Genomic DNA, 18,509 nt, shown 5'->3' on the forward strand with positions numbered 1-18,509 from the left:
AAGCAGAGTGACCCCAGTATGAGTGAGTGTACGTGTGTGTGGAGCGGGTCGCTCTCTGCCGGGGAGATATCGCACGCACAGCTTCCCTCTCTCTCTCTCTCTCTCTCTCTCTCTCTCTCTCCCTCTGCTCTCCACGCAAGACTCTCACTCTAACAGCACCCACTACAGTCGATAGTTTACCCCGCGTCTCCTCCTCACTGATCACTGCGGTGATCCGACCAGCAAACAGCGAGAACTTTTAGTGTTTTAAACTCCACAACCCTCCACAGCTGCGAGGAACGCTTTCCGTGACGCGTAAATACTTTGGAAGCGCTTTCATTAATTGCGCAGCCTGCTGAGGCACGTACGCAGGTGCACCCGGCCACCCAGGTAGATGCTGCTGCTGCTGCTGCTGCTCAGCGAGTAAAGACAACGCGGAGAAAAACAAACCGGGAGGATGAATTTGCAAGAGGGCAAAAGAGATAAACATCACGCTTAAAAACAAAACTGAGCTGGATGACTGTGTTTTAGGAGAAGTCCACTCATTGGAAACGGTTTGGTGAGAGCTGTTGTATTGGTTGCATGTGCTTTTGTGTCAAAAAATGGTCTGTTGCATAATCTGTTGCATAATCTCAATAAATAAAAAAGAGGATAGGAATACAACTTAACCCAACTCCTGGATGCTCCCTGTATGAAATACAACAAACTGAACTCACCAACAACAACAGTACAGACTATATACTGTAATATCTGCATTAAAAAAAATATTTTGCAGACTGCAAATCATGTTTATGTTTTGAAATCACCACCTACTGCCGTCTACCAATGATTGCAGTCAGTAGAGTCTCAGCTGCTGAGCAACCACGGGTTGCCAGTTACGTCAGAAAATGAAAACTAAAAGACCTCTGTATTTTTAATTTGAATGTAGTAACTGTTTTTGTCCACATTCTTACATATGGCGCCTTTAACTCATCACTGACTCCGGAGGTTCCATCAGTCAACCTCCAGTCCAAAAACATGCAGATTTGGGGATAAGGCAAATTGGACGCTCTCTTAATTGACCAAAGGTGTGAGAGTGAATGGTTGTTTGTCTATATGTGTCCCTGTGATATATTAGCAACCCGTCCAGGGTGTACCCCACATGTCACCCTACACTCTTAGAAATAAGGGTTCCAAAAGGATCCTTCTACAAGGGCTGAGGTTCAACCTGGAACCCTTTCCCAAGGTTTTCTTGGTAACACAACGGTTCCAGTAAGAACCATTTTGATCCAGAACCCTTTAAACCCCCTTTTCTGAATAAACGATTTTAAAAGGGTTCTTGGTGGAACCCTCCAAATGGATTCTCCTATGAGGAAAAGACGAAGAGCTTCATATGGTTCTACTTAGCACTTTTATTTCTAAGAGTGTATTTCAAGCAGGGATTGGCACCAGCGCCCCCCTCAACCCTCATGTGGAGGATAAAGTGGTAGAAGATGGATGGATTACTGCTACTACTATTGGTTTAAACAATATTAAGATATATAGGGATAGATAATAGCTGCTGCTATGATGATAATATTTGTACAATTACTACAACAATTGGTCTCTTCTAACTCCATCTCTTTTCCCCTCTCCATTGTTTTCCACCTCCTATCGTCTCCCTAAAAGGTCCAGTCTGTAACATTAAGGAGGGTTTATTGGCAGAATTTGAATAGACTCCAGATAAGTATGTTAATATACGTGTGTATAGAATCAGTTAAAAATAAAGTCTGAGTGTTTTGTCGCCTTGGAATATGGCTTTTATATGTAAATGGCCTGTATTCATATAGCACTTTTCTAGTCTCTACTCAAAGCTGCTTTTACAATACAGTCTTGCCATTCACACCCATTCACTCACACTTTCGTACAGCGCATCTCCTATAACTCATCTTTCACACCCATTCACAAGCTGCCGGCACAGGCGTCAGGAGCAATGTGGGGTTAAGCGTCCTGTCCGAGGATACATCGGCATTTGACTCGCTCTACCGCTTCGCTAGGGTTCCAAAAGGGTTCTTCTACAAGGGCTGAGGTTCTACAGGGAAACATTTGCTTCTGAAAAACCCTTTCCTGAACTCTAATGGTTCCAGTAAGAACCATTTTGATCCAGAGAATCCTTTAAAACCTCATTCCTGAATAAAGGGTTTTAAAAGGGTTCTTGGTGGAACACTCCAAAAGGGTTTCAGGTGGAATCTTTATAAAAAGGTTCCTCCTATGAGGACAAGCCGAAGAACCTTATATTGTCTCTTATTAGCACTTTTATTTCTAAGAGTGCATGTGCTTTAAGAAAAAGACCTGTTCTTGTGCCGCCATGTTTCTACAGGTTTTGAAGCTGACTTTATATAGAAAAACCACATCCCTTCTGTTCTGTGAAGGCCACCGTAGTTTAATTATGTGATTGAGACAACGTTACAGAATGTGACATTCTACAGTCTCACCTGCTCATTGTGCGAACTGTCTTTAATACGTTCATAAAGGGCCTTGAGATAATGTACATTTTGATTGGTTCTATACAAATATTATAATTAAATTGAATTAAATGGTAGAAACTCGGGCAGAATCATAAAAGCCAGACGACACCAGAACAGTCAATAAAGTTATGTCCTAGAAAGGAAACAATAATAAAAAAAAAAGAAAAGAACAGGTGACCAAACATCATCATTTTCTGTTACAGAGCAGGAGATGAAGAATGAGATGAAGGTTTGATAAAGTGCTGGACCGAGAACGACCCGGGATTTCACAGCCAGCCTCGTCTCGTGATACATGGCGCGCCGTGTGTCTTGTTACGCCCTGTCACCAGTTTGATAAATCTACGCGGCGGCACGCGGAGGTTTTTTTCCGCGACGTCTCAGGGAGCAGGTGATCGGAGAGACGCAGGCCGTGTATAATTACGCTATTAATCACATTACTTCCGCGACTGAACTGTAACAACGCGACTCGGCGACGACGCGACTTATCGCTTTCGAAAATGAGTTATGGGTCCTGCGGATCGGTCGAATCGCAACGTCGTCGCCGAACAATATTCAGACGCTGTTGACTGATAAAAATTGATTTAGCACAGAGAGACAGACGACCTGAGGCAATCTCTCCATCCCTGATTTGTCTGACTGTTGTTGCACAGATGCTAGAATCGGCACCTTTCACCTTTAGAGACATGTACTGTATGGATATCATTAAGACAGAACAGCCAGTAAAGTAAGAGCATCCTCTCTCTTTGAACTGCTTTGTGATTGGTTGATTTCCTCACGCTGTAAACAGAGCTCAGAAGAAACGCAGAGGTCTAGACCTGTACAGTTTTTTTTATCGATTTATCCCACTCTCTCTCTCAGCCTACTTATTTTTCAGTTTCGTCTGCTCGCGTTTGGAGGATGTTCATCTCTGAAACAAAGCTGTTTTGAATATCGAGTTGAATATTTGATGTGGATAAAAGAAAGGAAGAAGCACAGAGAATATTTAGGGAATTAAGTCATTGGAATCAAGTAGCACTGAAACAATTAATCAATTACTAAATTAATTGTCAACTATTTTGATAATCGATTAATCGGTTTGAAGCTTTGGGCTCATTTCTGATTTCTGATTGTTTTAGCTTCTTAAATATTAATATGTTCTCAGTTTCTTTGCTCCGCATAACAAAGAAATCATTAAAACCGAATCATTTTGGTTTGTGGACAAAACAAGACATTTGAGAACGTTTTATGGACCAAATGAAAATAATCAACTGATTAATCAATTATGAAAATAATCGTTAGCTGCATTGAGTCAAATATTGTGTATTTCCTTTTACACTACCGTTCAGAAGTTTGGGGTCACTTAGAAATGTCCTTTTTTGAAGGTAAGGCAAACATTTTTCAAAGAATATAACATTAAATTAATCAGAAATACACTCTTTTCATTGATAATGTGGTAAACGACTATTCTAGCAAACGTGTGGTTTTTAATGTACATAGGTGTATAGAGGCCCATTTCCAGTGTTCTAATGGTACATTGTGTTTGCTAATCGCGTTAGAAGGCTATTGGAAACCCTATAGAAAACCCTTGTGCACAGCTGAAAACAGTTTTGCTGGTTCTTTGATGAAAGCAAAGTTATTATTTTGAATAAAAATATACATTATTTCTAATCTTGTCAATGTCTTGACTATATTTTCTATTCATTTTGCAACTCTTTTGATGAATAAAAGTGTGACTTTTAATGGAAAACACAAACAAATTGTATAGGTGACCCCAAACTTTTGAACGGTAGTGTATATATACACTATATTCTTATTAATTGGACTTTCTTCTTCTTATCTTTCGTTCTTATCTCATCATCAAATGAAGTGCTTCTTCTAATAAACCAATGAAAACACACCATTATTTGCGAGTGGTGCTCCCTGATGAACTATCCCTTCAATGAGCCCAAGTGAGATACTGCATTTAAATAAACAGACAAAATAAATAAATGCATGAATCGGAATACTCACAGGGGAATCCTTAACTGGGGTTATACAAAGGTGACGTCTGATGTGGAAAGTAGGAACATCAGGGAACAGATTACAACATTATTGGGGTGTTCACTACAGCAGCAGCAGCAGCTGGGATCTGTTGCAGCCTGGAGGAAAAGTATGCATAATAATTGTTGTTATTCTGGGATCTTATGATCAACATTGTTTATTCAGAGAAAAAAAAAGTGAAGCACAGTGGTGGTAAAGCTTGCTAAATGGAATGAAAGAGCAAGCGTGATGTTTGCGATAATAGCAAAGGGCAGCGCAGGAGCGCCTTTCCTCAGTCTTGTGCTTTATAGCAAATAAGCTGATTGCCACTGACTGCGAAAAAGAAAAATTCAAATCAGCATGGGAGGAAACCCCCACATGCACGGGCAGCGAGCTGCCGCGAACAAAAGGCCATAAATAGTGCCGGTGAAATTAAATGGAAAAACCGTTGGACAAAAGATCGAGACGAGCAGAATTTTAATCACAGCTAATTACGAAAATCAATAAAACAGCAAAAGCTCTTATTTCTGGGTTGGAAGTTCTCTGCAGTATTTGAGTTCAGGGGACATTTTTTCCACTGAGTTCAAGAGAAATGTGTTCGGCCCTGATCATCCTATCATGCATTATTATTCTATTTTTATCAATGTTTTGTTAAAGGATTGGTTTCAAGTTCATCTTTTGAGTAAGTCGCTCAATAAAAGGCTGTGTTGTCACTGACGTAATAAAAAGCATAAAGCTGCTGTGTCCATTTCATGCCGTCTAAACATAGTCACTCCTCACATCTGAATATTCTCCTCTCTAATTTAAGCTTTAAGGAGTGCAACAAGCGCTCGCTCTCCTCCTTTCAGCCCCTTTGCACTAAAAACGATATTCACTTGTGCAGAGCCACCAGCAAGAGCAGGGAGTCATACATGTCTCTCTTCTTTTTGAAACAAGTCCAGACCTTGGAAGACGCTTTGTTTATGGCTATTCACCACAGGACAGACAGACCATGCTTACTGAATTCAGATGAGCTCGTCTCCTGGAGAAGGCTGCACCTCTTTCCATCGTGGAGATAGAAATGTGGACGGGGGGGGGGGGGGGGGGGTGCTGGCAATAATCCGGCGTCCTCCTCAGACTCTTCAAAGCTGTGGCAACGCGTTGACAAACAGATGGCCAGTTTCACCTGCAAGAACCAAAGCTCAGAAGCTGAAATGTGTCTACAAGTGAGTGCACAGGATTGGGAAAAAAACGGAGCATATTGTGCGATTTTTTTTTTAGCTACTGGGTTCTGAACGCTGCACATCTAATCAAAGACAATGACCTTTTTGCCGGCATCATAAAATATTCATCGGTGCTGAACGTATTACTGGATGCATACTACATTCACATCCATTCTTTATGAGGAATAATATGTTTCACTAGAATCTTGACAAATGCTATATTTTACCTGCTGTGATAGAATTTGCATCTCTCTTGTTTCCTCCACTTTCAGTCAAAGAACATGCAGATTATAATTCCCCTCTTATATGGGTGCAGCACTGGGTTTCTCTCGCTCTCTTTCCTCTGTAAGTACCTGGCAATAGAGAGAGCTGACTGTTGACTTCCATCACAGAGACACTATTCAAAAAAAAAAAAAAAAAAAACAGCAGGCGAAAGGGTGCTTCGCTTCATTTGCAATGTGTGCGAGTGTGTATTTCCTGCTGCTACTGTTACCGCTGACAGTTTGATTACACCTTTTATCAAGGAGCACATTTAAAGGATAATTCCGCAATTCTTCAACGTTATGAATGTCTCGTAAATGTGGCCACTGTGGCTCTAGTCTGTTGGTTATGCCTGTAGAAATACTCCAGGTTATTCTTAACCCTTTAACACCTAAGCCTCAACATTTTCCCTCTTTTAACCATAAAAAGAGCCAGCAAATGATACTGTAACTAAGTGGTTTTGCCCAATTTTTTTTCCAATATCTGGCACTTATATACAATTTACTACATGTTAAAATAGTGTCAAATTTGGAATTTGAACAGTGTAAAACATATATAAATAACATTTATTTGAGTCTTTTTTTGTTTCAGTGTCCAAAAACAAAAAAGACGTTTTTACTCCGGCTTCCCGCAAAAACGCAAGTGAAATTACCGTAATAACTACACGTTGTTTTCCGACAAACCGTCGCGTAATTACGGTAATACAAAGTGCACCTGCGATACGCTCCGTGTTAACCCTTTAAGGTACGCATCAAGGAAAAATTATTTCTTTGCATTTTTTATTATTTTATTTGCTTACTAATTACAATAACGACAATCAATATATATATATTTTTTACGGACATAACGGTTGAGATGTCCGTCCATTATAAACCTGGTTTTGCATAATTCATAAAGTCCAACATTGAGAACAAGTCACATTCATTTAGTGTTAGTGAGTTCAGCTTGATGCATTTTTCAATGAGATATAGTGACTTAAAATGTGGTCGACCAAATGATTGAGTAGTACCTTAAAGGGTTAAACTAAGATATTTGTGAAACCACAGCATGTTTGCTTTTACCTTGAGGTAAATGGTAAAGATTGACTTTCAAACACAGAAAAAAAAAACAAGTGTACACCTTTAATTTAGAGGACACTTCTCACAAAAATGTTAAAAATTTAAAAATGAGAAAAGGACGGACACAAAATAAGTGTATTCTCAGCGCCATCGTGGTCACAACCAGTAACCACAGACACTGGGTGCTTTATCAAACCTCAACCATGGTGAAGCTGCTCTGCTTACAGTTATAATTATAACAGGATCCTGGCATCAGTCCGTGCTTGGGCCTTAATTATTCACCGGTGCTTCCTTGGGGTTTAAATTGACTTCCAGTCTGCTGTTTTGTGGCGGCTTCCCCACAAGCATGTTGTTCTTTGGCGAACAACTTTCAGGCTCCATAGTCATCACCTGCACCAAGTAGCCGTGAGTCTCTGCTGCCCACGACCGGTCCAAGTCCACAAGGCCCATACACTGTTTACCTGTAGAGGCCAAAAAAAGAAGATTATTTCAAAGAAATTCTAATAACAAAATAACAAAAACTTCATTGACATTTTTAACAGCTCAAGGAGACACTTTTTAAGTTGTTAATTATCTTAAAATTGCTACATGAATCTTCTGTCAATGACAAAAATCAATGAAATTCTCCAATTTTTTCATGTCAAAAAGCCTGAGGAACAAAACAAATGCACTCAGACCTGTTTCATTGAGATTAATTCAAACCATTAAAAGAATTATTTCAAAGAGGAAAATGTTAACAGTTAAATGTTTAAGTGGTTAACGCGGGTGTTAACCACTTAAACTCCCCATATCTAGATATCCTGTCATGTGTCCATGCACATCTGCCATAAGTCATTGTCACTCCCACGATTGCTTTTAGTGGGTCTGTTTGTTTGTGCTTCCATACTTGCACTTGCCAATATGACCAACAGAGGCCGCCAGAGGTGAATGAGGTGAAGTCTGCCATCTCTGATTGCCTTGTTCAAGATGAGCTTCGTCAATGCAGCGTGAACGCATTAGTGATCGAGTTGTCACTCATTAAGGATGCACTGGTTCATCTGCCATGTTATTATTTACCTCATACACATGCTGTGGCATATGTTGACAGCTTGCACTGTTATTTTAATAACACTACACAGCAATATATGCAAGTTTTTTGCTAGCTACCATTCAGGACTGAGTTTTCTATATTATTGCATTAATATGATGACTGACTGTTACCGTCAATACTGTTTGCGCGATGTCAGGAATCACATTTATGGGGCGTAGCATGACACAGTATTTTATTTTAGGAACATTTGCCCTCTCTAATATTTAAAAGTCATTTCATCCTGGGGCCAGGATTAAGCTGAACACCTATGGGAGCCTTTGTCTCCACTGGAGTTACAGAGATTTGGGGAATTTACAGCAGGGAGCCACTCTGCATTTGCTGCTTAAGTTGATAAAGCGCGGCCGAGTATCAGCAGATTAACGTATCAGACAAGCTCTAATGCAGGGGACTTTATCGCACTTGTGGTGTATTGCTTCACACTGGTTACCGCACTTTTCTCTCAGGATTTTCAAATGCATTATGCAGTGAAGCAGTTAGGTAGCAGGTGCCAGACGCAGAAAACTCAAGCTTGGGTTTGCCATTGCTGACAGATGGTCACAGTCACTCTGGCAGGCTCCAGAGAGAAATTAGATTAAACATGGCTCAAAAAATGTTAGTGGGAGAGGTTGAGCCCCGTTAAATGATAAAGAGCAGTCACCAAATGCGACAGGTGGTGTCAGGTCCATATGAAACGGCGTCACTGTGACAAGGCAGTGGGGAGCTTGCTCAGACTCAGAGAAAGGCTTTGATAAGCAGCAGAGCCATCAGGGTGAGGAAAATCCTCAACATAATGAAACTCTGTACAGTGATACTTCAGAACAGAGCTGGAGTCTGACAAAAAAAACACTTCCGACTAAATCTGACAAAACTGATCCGGCAGCTGTTCGTTGCAGCTGTTCTGTCAAACCGTAAAAATCCCTGCGTTAACATTTCTCACAATTCTGTAAAGTCGAGAGCTTCTGGGGTTACGTCACAGTCAACAGTTCTACTTATGCATTTTTTTTATTTAAAGGTCCCATATTATACCCTATTTCTCCAAGTTAAACTAGTTCCCTGGTGTGGTCAAAATACCATAAGGATGAAGCACCACAGCAGTTCAATCGCCCTGCCGAAACAGCCCTGTTCAGAACACTCTGTTTAGTAGTATCTCTTAAAAAAATAAAAAATAAAAAAAATAAAAAAAAATAAAACGAAACTTAAGAGACAGGAAATGACATCAGCCACAGAGGCTACTGGGAGCTAACAGCAGTTAGCATTTGGAAAAGTGATCATTTGCAGGCTCTAGCAGGCACATTGCCGTCATATAACGTATCCACTGCACAGATAAATCCTCTGAGGCTGGAAGTTTGTGTAGGACTCTGTGCTGCACTGTGGAGCCAAGAATAGAACTTTTCATGGACTTTGTGGACTTCCGGTTTTTGGCTGCTGTTGCCCTCGCCAGAAACTCACATTTTTTAGGGACAAATCAGAGCTCCGTGAGACAATTCCATAAATTTAGCGCATTGTGACGTCCCAGTGAGCACGGAAGTCAACATCACGTGTTTTATCTCCTGTACTTAGACTGAGGAGGACCACAAAAACATGAGTGAGTCATCTTTTTTCACACTTTGCCAACTGATAGGACCTCCAGAGTCCCAAATATAAGGATTTATATGATTAAAAAGTCAATTTTGCTTAATATGGGACCTTTAAACCGATGTCACAATGATGATTAAGCATCAACTCCACATGACTCTCTCTGTGTTTTGTTTTCATTTTGTTTTGCAACGTCCCCACGCAAATGCACACAGAATGATGCATTTTATGACACGACTGATGGGGAAAGAAGCACCGAGACAACACCAAGAACACGTCCGTGAAAAGTTTCAGAGGTGGATCCTTCAGCTAAAAATTTACTTGGACTTTCATTTCAATCAATTCCCAATCTTGGCTTCACGTGTGTGCTCCAAATCAAACGGCAAATCAAACGCTCCCTAAATTGAATGTTGTGGTGTTGATGCAACCGCAGGGTAAAGATCTAAGGAAACTCTTTAACAACATCACACTGGTTTCTGTGGTAACCAAGAACTACATGGGTATGATAATTCAAACTTTTAACGCAAAAATGTGCTTATTTGTACCAAAAACCCCAACAACAAGCAATAGATATCATTTATTTTGCCCCTGAACTAAAAAGGAGGAGGTTAATAGTGGTACCGATGAGTCGACGATCAGGAGGGAGCTGGACAGCGGTTTGGTCAGCGAAACGGCAGAGGATCATGTGTTCCTGCAATCAAGGAAGGTAAGAGTTTATTACAGGTGAACATGAATACTAACCTTAAAACATCTACTAAAGATTTAAAGAATAACACTAAGGCTAGTTTTACTAAATGCAGTGAAACTAACGAGGTGATGCATTCGCATACAAAAAGCATGCATGCATCTATTCATCAATTTGTTTACGACATGATTTCTTATCCATCGTGAGCCTTTCCCAGCATGCACTGGCTGAGAGGCTGAAAAAGGTTGGCAGCCGATCGATCACGTAACGAGAGACTCAAACCAAAGCTGTGTTTTGTTACTTGTTCTAAATCAGCAAATTAGCGAATGGTATTTTCAACAGTAGTTCTCGCTCGGTTTACAGCTTCAAATAAAGCAGAGCTGCAGACTCTTGATTATGCTGCTTGTTTCATGAAAAATTCACTGGGCAGATTAACAGGGAGTGAGTTCTTGTTATTGTGGACTGTGCAAATGTTTTTTTAAGATGGATTTTCATCAGATGGTGAGCTTTATTTCATTGCCATCCTATTATTGTGAGATTATTTCAATAAATACTTCCCTATAACCTCTCCTGAAAGGTCAGACCCTGGTTATTTACCTCGGTTATTTATTTCTATTCCTCTTCTTTTATTTTTTTTTTGCCGTTCATACCTCGCCACGGTTCATGACACCTCGGGAGAGCGGTTAGTCATCTCTAACCGGCTTCTGCTTTAATTGATTCTATCCCTCACTCCCGGTGAATGCAAGGCCAAGGATGCAAGTGCTTAAAGTTAGAGCCGAGCACCAATGTCTCACACCATTAGTCCCTATACAGCAGCAATACACCATTTGTCAAAGTGCTGTCATTCTGTTTAACTACTATAGTTCAGGAAGGACAACTATGGCGCTGCGATAAAACAACAGAATGCAGCTATTGCATCTACAGAGACACGGGGGAAACAGTGAGACTGTGTAGGTGGAGTCCAAAAATATGGCAAATATCAAACGCCATTGAGCTCAGGTAATGACTTGTTTGCTTGTCTAAAGGGAATCTAGATTTTTATATTACATAAGTACTGCAATTATGTTTTTTTTTTTTTTTTCCTTTCCTCACTTGGGTTTTGGACAAACAAACATTGCAACTCGACAATTATATGTAACCCACGTGTGTCTCTCAAGCCCCATGTGGAAGAATGTGTTTGCTCTGGTTCACAAAAGAAAACGGGGTTAGAGGGTCCAATGTTGTGACATGTCAACTCCTGAGGGTGCTATGCTTCGAACCTGCAGCAACTTTTTTTTTTTTTTTCTTTAAAAACAAATTCTCCCCAGGGCTCACTGACAGCTCCCATACATCATCATGGGATGGGCCCTCACAGAACACAGTGCTGTCTGTGCTAAGCGATAAGGGGTTGAAGGGTAGGAGCCGGGCCTTTTGTAACAGCCCCCCGGAATCGTTGCATCACCGCAGCAATGAGACCAGAGATGTAATTAGTTTTGCATAAATAGAAATACAAATAAATATCAAGCAAAGGAAAACTATATAATGGAAACAAGCCAAGCATTTGGCCAACATTTCTCCATTGTCAACCATATTTATGTGTTGACAAATGTCAGTTGGTTGCACTGTTCTGTTACGATATCAACTAAGATGTAATTAACAAGAGCGAGAGAGGGAAAAACTGCAATTGTACCAAAGTATATAAGACTCTAATGAATAGAAAGTTTTAAAGAAAGTTGTGTCCCACAAAGGCATCTTCTGGTGTTGACACAGTGAACGGAATCTTAAACAAGATCCTTAACAAACCCAGTTGCTGTAATTTGATATTCTGTACTTGATATTTTTGCCCCAGTGCAAATGAATAATTCATGCAATAGAGGGATTTTAATCACATTTAAAGGCCTACCTTAGAAGTCAGAGTTTCTTTGAACCTTTTGCTGTGAAAAGAGAAAAACACAGAATATATTTAGAGGTTTAAAATAAAATGCGAGTGATTAAAAATACAAGAGTAAATGTAGTCACTTTGCATTGCGTCTTAAACAACCGTGTTGCTTTTACATGTGAACAAAGTGTATTTATTTGTTGTGGATAAACAAAGTCCGATCACGATTAAAGGTAATTAAAACCCAACATGAAGAGGGTCAGGGGGCAGTCCGGTCCCACAGAGAGGAAGTCTGAAGTTTAACTCAAACTGTTTAATGAAACTGGCAGTTTACAGCTCATTAAAAGCTGTGAACTGGAAAGTCTACACCTGCAGAATATCCACACGAGTACCTGGAACATGACCCGAGGGGAAAACACTAAAAGCAGAAAGATGAAGATTGACACGGTCAGGTGCGTAGGTCCCCCCCCTCCCCCCCCCTCCCCCCCTTCACACACATACTGCCCCGCAGACACACGGCTTGTTGTTGTCCATTAAACTCATTTTTTTTTTGACATCCTTTAATATTTCATGGAGGAGTCAGGAGAGGTGAAGTGTTAATAAAAGCAAAAGCGAAATATTTTCTTTTTTACTACAAATCAATGGTCTTTACCAAGGCTTTATAGTCAGTTGTGCCATGGAAACGGGAGTTGAGCACCAACTACTACCTATGTTAAGTAACCATAGCAGCAGTATCTGCACTTCATTCTGAACAAGATTTGGTGAAATGAACAAATATTTTAATAAATTAAATACCGTTTGGTTGCTGTTCTGCTGCGTATATATCACTACTTTAAAGATCCCATATTATACCCTATTTCTCCAAGTTAACCTAGTTACCTGGTGTCCTAATGAACATGTCTGTGACATGCTTTGGTCAAAATACCTTAAGGATGAAGCACCACAGCAGTTCAATCACCCTGCTAAAACAGCCCTGTTCAGAATAGGACTTTTCACGGACTTCGCAGAAGTCAACATCGTGTGTTTTATCTCCTGTACTTCGACTGAGGAGGACCACGAAAACATAACTGAGTCATATTTTTTCACACTTTGGCAACTGGTTGGGCCTCCAGAGTCCCAAATATAAGGAATTTAAATGATTAAAAAGTTGATTAGCATAAAATGGGACCTTTAAATCATAATATTCATTTCGACTGCCTTTAACTGACGTAAGCCACTATGAATAATAATAGCGCGCTAATGCTGCGTGTGACTTGATTCGATCTCACTCGGCAGGCAGTCGTCTCAACATTTTCTGAATACCATCTGTTCTCGGATCACGTGACGCAAAAAAAACATTATTGGGGATCATACCATTAGAATACAGGTAGATTCACACTCATCATATAATATTATCAGGATGACATTTGGGTGGTGTTGACAACTCCAAACCCCAAATTCCTAGACAGACTTATTTTCAGAGACAAGAACAAGAGAGAGTGTCGAAACAGATGGTGTGGCCCCAACAGATCACAACATCGTGGTGTCAGTCTGGGATTGGAGGTAAAAAAAAAACAGAGAAGACGCCCGAGCAAATACCTTTGCTGTTCATGAGTATAGTGAGAATAACTGGTGGATTATTAAAGGGAAATAATGGTGGCATTGAATATTGATTTGATTAAGGGTTTTGTCTCTGGTTGCTGAAAATTGGCAGAATCCTTCAGCTCCACACACCGTAATCATCACTGGAAAAGACCTGTCAGTCTGATGCCACAACTGAACAATTATAACATGCATTTTTATCCCCACTTTACTCACTACTGATCAGTCTCAGTCTCTCAGTTGCTACAACAACCAACCTGCACAACAGCTTTGCCTTACGTGCTGCCATGCTGTGTGGTTCTTAGGCCTTTACCATGGCGGGGAAAACAACAGGGTGTTACTATAGCAACAGGGTCAACATCATTAACTTTCCACTCGTCCCTCTCTGCTGCGGTTTATTTGTTTGTCTGCTCAGGCAGCATGACACGTTAGCATCCGATACCCTTCAAATTGAAAATTAAGACAGAAAATGCGGATGAAATTCTGCAAAAGTTGGTGATCGGAGTTGATTTTCTTGTCAGTGTCCATTTCCGCTAGGTCCACGTGGTTTGAATGTCGTCATCTGTCCATTTCCTTGGTGTTCCGCACAGACCTGACACAGACGAATGTGAGCACTCCAACAGTTTAAGTGTTCATGGTCTATACATGCTGCATATGCTCCCTGTAGCACAACACTTTTCAGATGATAAATATGGACACATCCATCCATCTTCTACCACTTTATCCTCCACATGAGGGTCGCGGGGGTTGCTGTGCCAATCTCAGCTGACAAAGGGCGATAGGCGGGGTACATCCTGGGCAGATTGGCAGTCCATCACACGGACACATATAGAGACGAACAACCATTCACTCTCACATTCACACCTATGGTCAATTTGGAGTTTCCAATTGACCTAATCCACATATTGCATGTTTTTGGACTGTGGGAGGAAGCCAGAAAAAGCCCATGCACACATGGGGAGAACATGCAAACTCCATAGAGAAAGACCCTTGTTCCGACCTGGTCGCAAATCCGGTTCTTCTTCCTGCAAAGGCAAGAGCGCTAACCACTACACCAACCGTGGACCAACTATGGACACGTTTGAGATTATTTACACGTGTACAACCCTTGTTTAGCACGAATGATACCGTGTAAGCACATCCATAGATCTTTGTGGACCAATAATGCAGAAAGTATGACATGACATGGCCCCTAACTAGATTCCCCCGTCACTCTGCAATATCCATGATCCATCATCCACACAGAAATCTCAACTCTATGTTGTTGATAAAAGAGGGATGGGATTAAAATGGAGGTGATGCGACACCGCTGCCTGCCTCACTCTCAGTGGTGATAAGAGAGAGGAGATGAACGAAAAGCAGCGATGAGAGGTAGAGATTGTCTAAGTAGTGTATTGAGTGAGAGTGTGTGAAAATGATAGAAGGTGACAGCAATAAAGGAAAATAGAAAAGCACTCGGAGAGCTGAGACCTCCGCAAAGGCAGCTCAGTGCCTACAAAATACACCCTGCCGGCACGCAGCGTATACGGATCGCGCGTTCCTGGTCCCATTGTGGACATTTCCTGAAAATATCATCCAAATTTGTCTGTGACTTTTTGAGTTATGTTGCTAACAGAAAGACAGACAAACCCTGGTGAAAACATATACCTGCTGGCAGTGGTCAATAAAGGAAAAAATCTGCTTGCAAGAAAGTTAGTAGAGAGAAGAACAAATACAAGCAAGGATCTAACAATAAACCCAAAGGTCAGGAACATGTTCTTTAGGGCAGAACTCTAGAGTCTAGTGACACTGGACTGATGTGTGACACGCAGGTACAAACCTCTTGGGGAAAGTAAACTTGACAGCATTCTGGACGAAGCCATAGCAACAGGGGCTGACGACAAATGCAGCTCCTGCCTGGATGCAGTGTTCCATCACCATGTCCGTTGCAACACCACACGCATGGAGGGCAACCTGAGGTGAGAAAGACACGGACAAAAAAAAGATACTTACATTCACTAATAAAACCCATTCATCCTTGAAAACAATCGTTCCAACAGAAAGACCAAAACTCAGAGCACCACAGAACACACACACACACACTCAATCTTATTGATTACTTCATAATGAGTGCTGCTATGAAATACATCGATGCTCTCAAAGGTGCAGACTCTGGTAGTTGTACTAGTGCTTCGGGCAGTGAGGGAAGAATTTCCATTTAGTGCGTAAACTGCGGTGATGAACCCCTATGCATTAGCATGAATAGCAGATCCACTGTTATGGCCTTTCTTGAGTCCAGCCATCTCTCTCCAAGTACATCTGCATAAATATACACCATTCAATGGTATTATTTCTTCTCAGGTACACGCTGTCATTATCAACTGTCTTTTGTAGGCATGGGGCAATGAAGCACACTTAAAATATTTAGTCTTTAGAGATAGGATAAACGTTTTAGTGAATCTTAGGATGACTAATGAGGCCCTGGAATGAATGGGAAGACGCAGGCTCCCCTTGTGGTACTTCAAAATAAATCATTAGGACTGCATGTAACTCACAATATTTTCAATCATCATTTATGAAGATCCAAATATAAAAAGATCATTTAGCTCACTGCAAGTGCCTGTATCAAAGAGATGAGTTATACAAGTGTAAATTGTCCTTTTTTTTCCTAATGTGAAGTGACATTAGCTATACCAGGTCTCACAGGAGTGAACACTATTCCTCAAGTATCTATTCTACTCTCCCCATCCAAAAACTTGTCATTGTGGCGCCTGTGAGTCTAAATGATTTGCATGTTGCCTTGACAGCAGTGCCACAGAGCAGAGGTTCAGAGTGGGTCCGGACAAGACAAAGCCAAGAATGGCTCCAGCTCCAAAGATTAGTGAAGATACAGACACTGTAAACAAGGTCAAAACCCGCTCACATAAAGTCACTGAATCGTCCGGATGGGGCAACATTCCCCCCCCCCGTGTAAATGAGCTCTTCCTAAAATACATATCATACAATGATTTCACATGTTTATAGTGAAAATCTGCCACCTTTATTTCACATTCTGTACCACATGGTCCACATGGTGTGTTTAGACTGTAAAATGATAGCCAGCAAAGAATAATTTATTCCCTTTTGGAGAGATGAGCATTTATTCTAATGTGAAGCAACCCAAGCTGAGCCTGCACCTGAAATAATAACCAGAATGTGAAAATTGAGGAACCAGCATCAATTACTTGTATGGCCTTGCATCTACCAATTACTCGTAGAATCAGGGGGAATGCCTTATTTTTTTTTCAACAGCATGTTTCAGGCTGCTGATTAAGAGGAGGAGTCACTGTCAAAGATTACATGATGTCCCCCCCCCCCCCCACACACATCTGAAGCAAAAAATAATTAGCAAAGTTACATCATGACTTTTAGCCAGCAGCTTAATGTTGTACATTAGTCATGCCATGGCGAATCCTAATTACATTTTTACAACATTTAGCCTTGATAGAACACAAACACAAAGCCACTCAACCAAAACAACAAAAATAAAACACATTGTTATACACTGTAATAGCCAATTATGTTTTTCCTATTCTTGATGTAGATGAAATCCCCATTAAGAATATTTACTCTGTGTGCCAGTGTAGCTGTGCAAGCAGGCAATTGTTTTCCTCTGTGCGTGTGTGTATATATGTATATGTATATAAATATAATATATATATATGTATATATATATATATACACATACATATATACACACACATATATATATGTTTATATATATATATATATAGTATACATATATACACACACGCACACACACACATATATATAAAAAAAAATATATATATATATATAAAATATATATTTGATAGATATATATACATATGTATAAAATAGATGCCGTTTTAATCTTTTGTGTGTGTTTTTTTCATCTTTTCCATGTGCCCTGGTATTTTAGCAGTACAGCACCACAGCGTGCATCGTTTCAAAATGGGCTTGACTTGAATTTATCTACACACACAAATAAACACATTGATTTGATAAAACAATGAATTTTTATACATTTCTCTTCTGGAGAGCAGAAAAGCTTCTTTTTCCAGAGTGTGTGTCCTTCTTTAATCACATCACACAAATAATGAGGCTTCATTATTCATTCCCATTCAAGTAATTACAACCCTCTGTTGTCCTATATGTGCACCTGAGACGGAACACGTTTCTGCAATACAGCGCAGTGATACTCTACTTAATCAAGCTCGCACTCCTCTCTCTCCAACAGTGTCATGTAAGCACAACACTGTTGCACAAGACAAGGATGTAACCTACCTATGTGTCCATTTTTGCTGTGACGAAGTTTTCAAAGGAATAGCTTTTTGTGTATAAAAACATTTCAAAGGTGACATGCTGCGCTTTAATTATGATAAACTGACTCAGTATTGAATAGTTATTAATAAAAAGGACCTTAAAAAACAAAACAACTCCTTGAATCAGTACTGGAATTATGCTTTTTATATATACACATATATATATATATATATACATACACATATATATATATATATATATATATATACATACACATATATATATATATATATACACATATATATAAGTATATATATACTTTGCAACATATGGGGCTGCATATATTCAGAGTTACAAAACTGAAGTAGAGGAGAAAAGGAACCCGTTTCAAAAATGAAACGGATCATTCACATCAAATGAGATCTGTATGCACATAAAACGCCATACATTGTATCTGTGTGTTTGTTTCATGCCAAATGGAACAGGTCTCAGTG

At 40.1% G+C, this 18,509-nt stretch overlaps 1 protein-coding gene across 1 annotated transcript in view; it reads right to left on the reverse strand.

The window, feature by feature from the left end:
* Positions 1-7,254: 7,254 nt before the first annotated feature.
* The window catches only part of gstcd (glutathione S-transferase, C-terminal domain containing), a gene marked incomplete at its 3' end in the record, with an annotated part of 38,772 nt that continues 27,517 nt past the window's right edge, over positions 7,255-18,509 (reverse strand). Inside the window, exons 9-12 of the mRNA XM_083909363.1 lie at positions 15,572-15,705; positions 12,196-12,226; positions 10,250-10,319; positions 7,255-7,445 (exon numbers count right to left, since the gene is read on the reverse strand). Coding sequence (XP_083765489.1) covers positions 7,255-7,445; positions 10,250-10,319; positions 12,196-12,226; positions 15,572-15,705 — 426 coding nt within the window. The remainder of the gene's footprint in view (positions 7,446-10,249; positions 10,320-12,195; positions 12,227-15,571; positions 15,706-18,509) is intronic.

This window comes from Microchirus variegatus (genome assembly GCF_963457635.1).
Source record: "Microchirus variegatus genome assembly, chromosome: 23".
Taxonomy (NCBI): Eukaryota; Metazoa; Chordata; class Actinopteri; order Pleuronectiformes; family Soleidae; genus Microchirus; species Microchirus variegatus.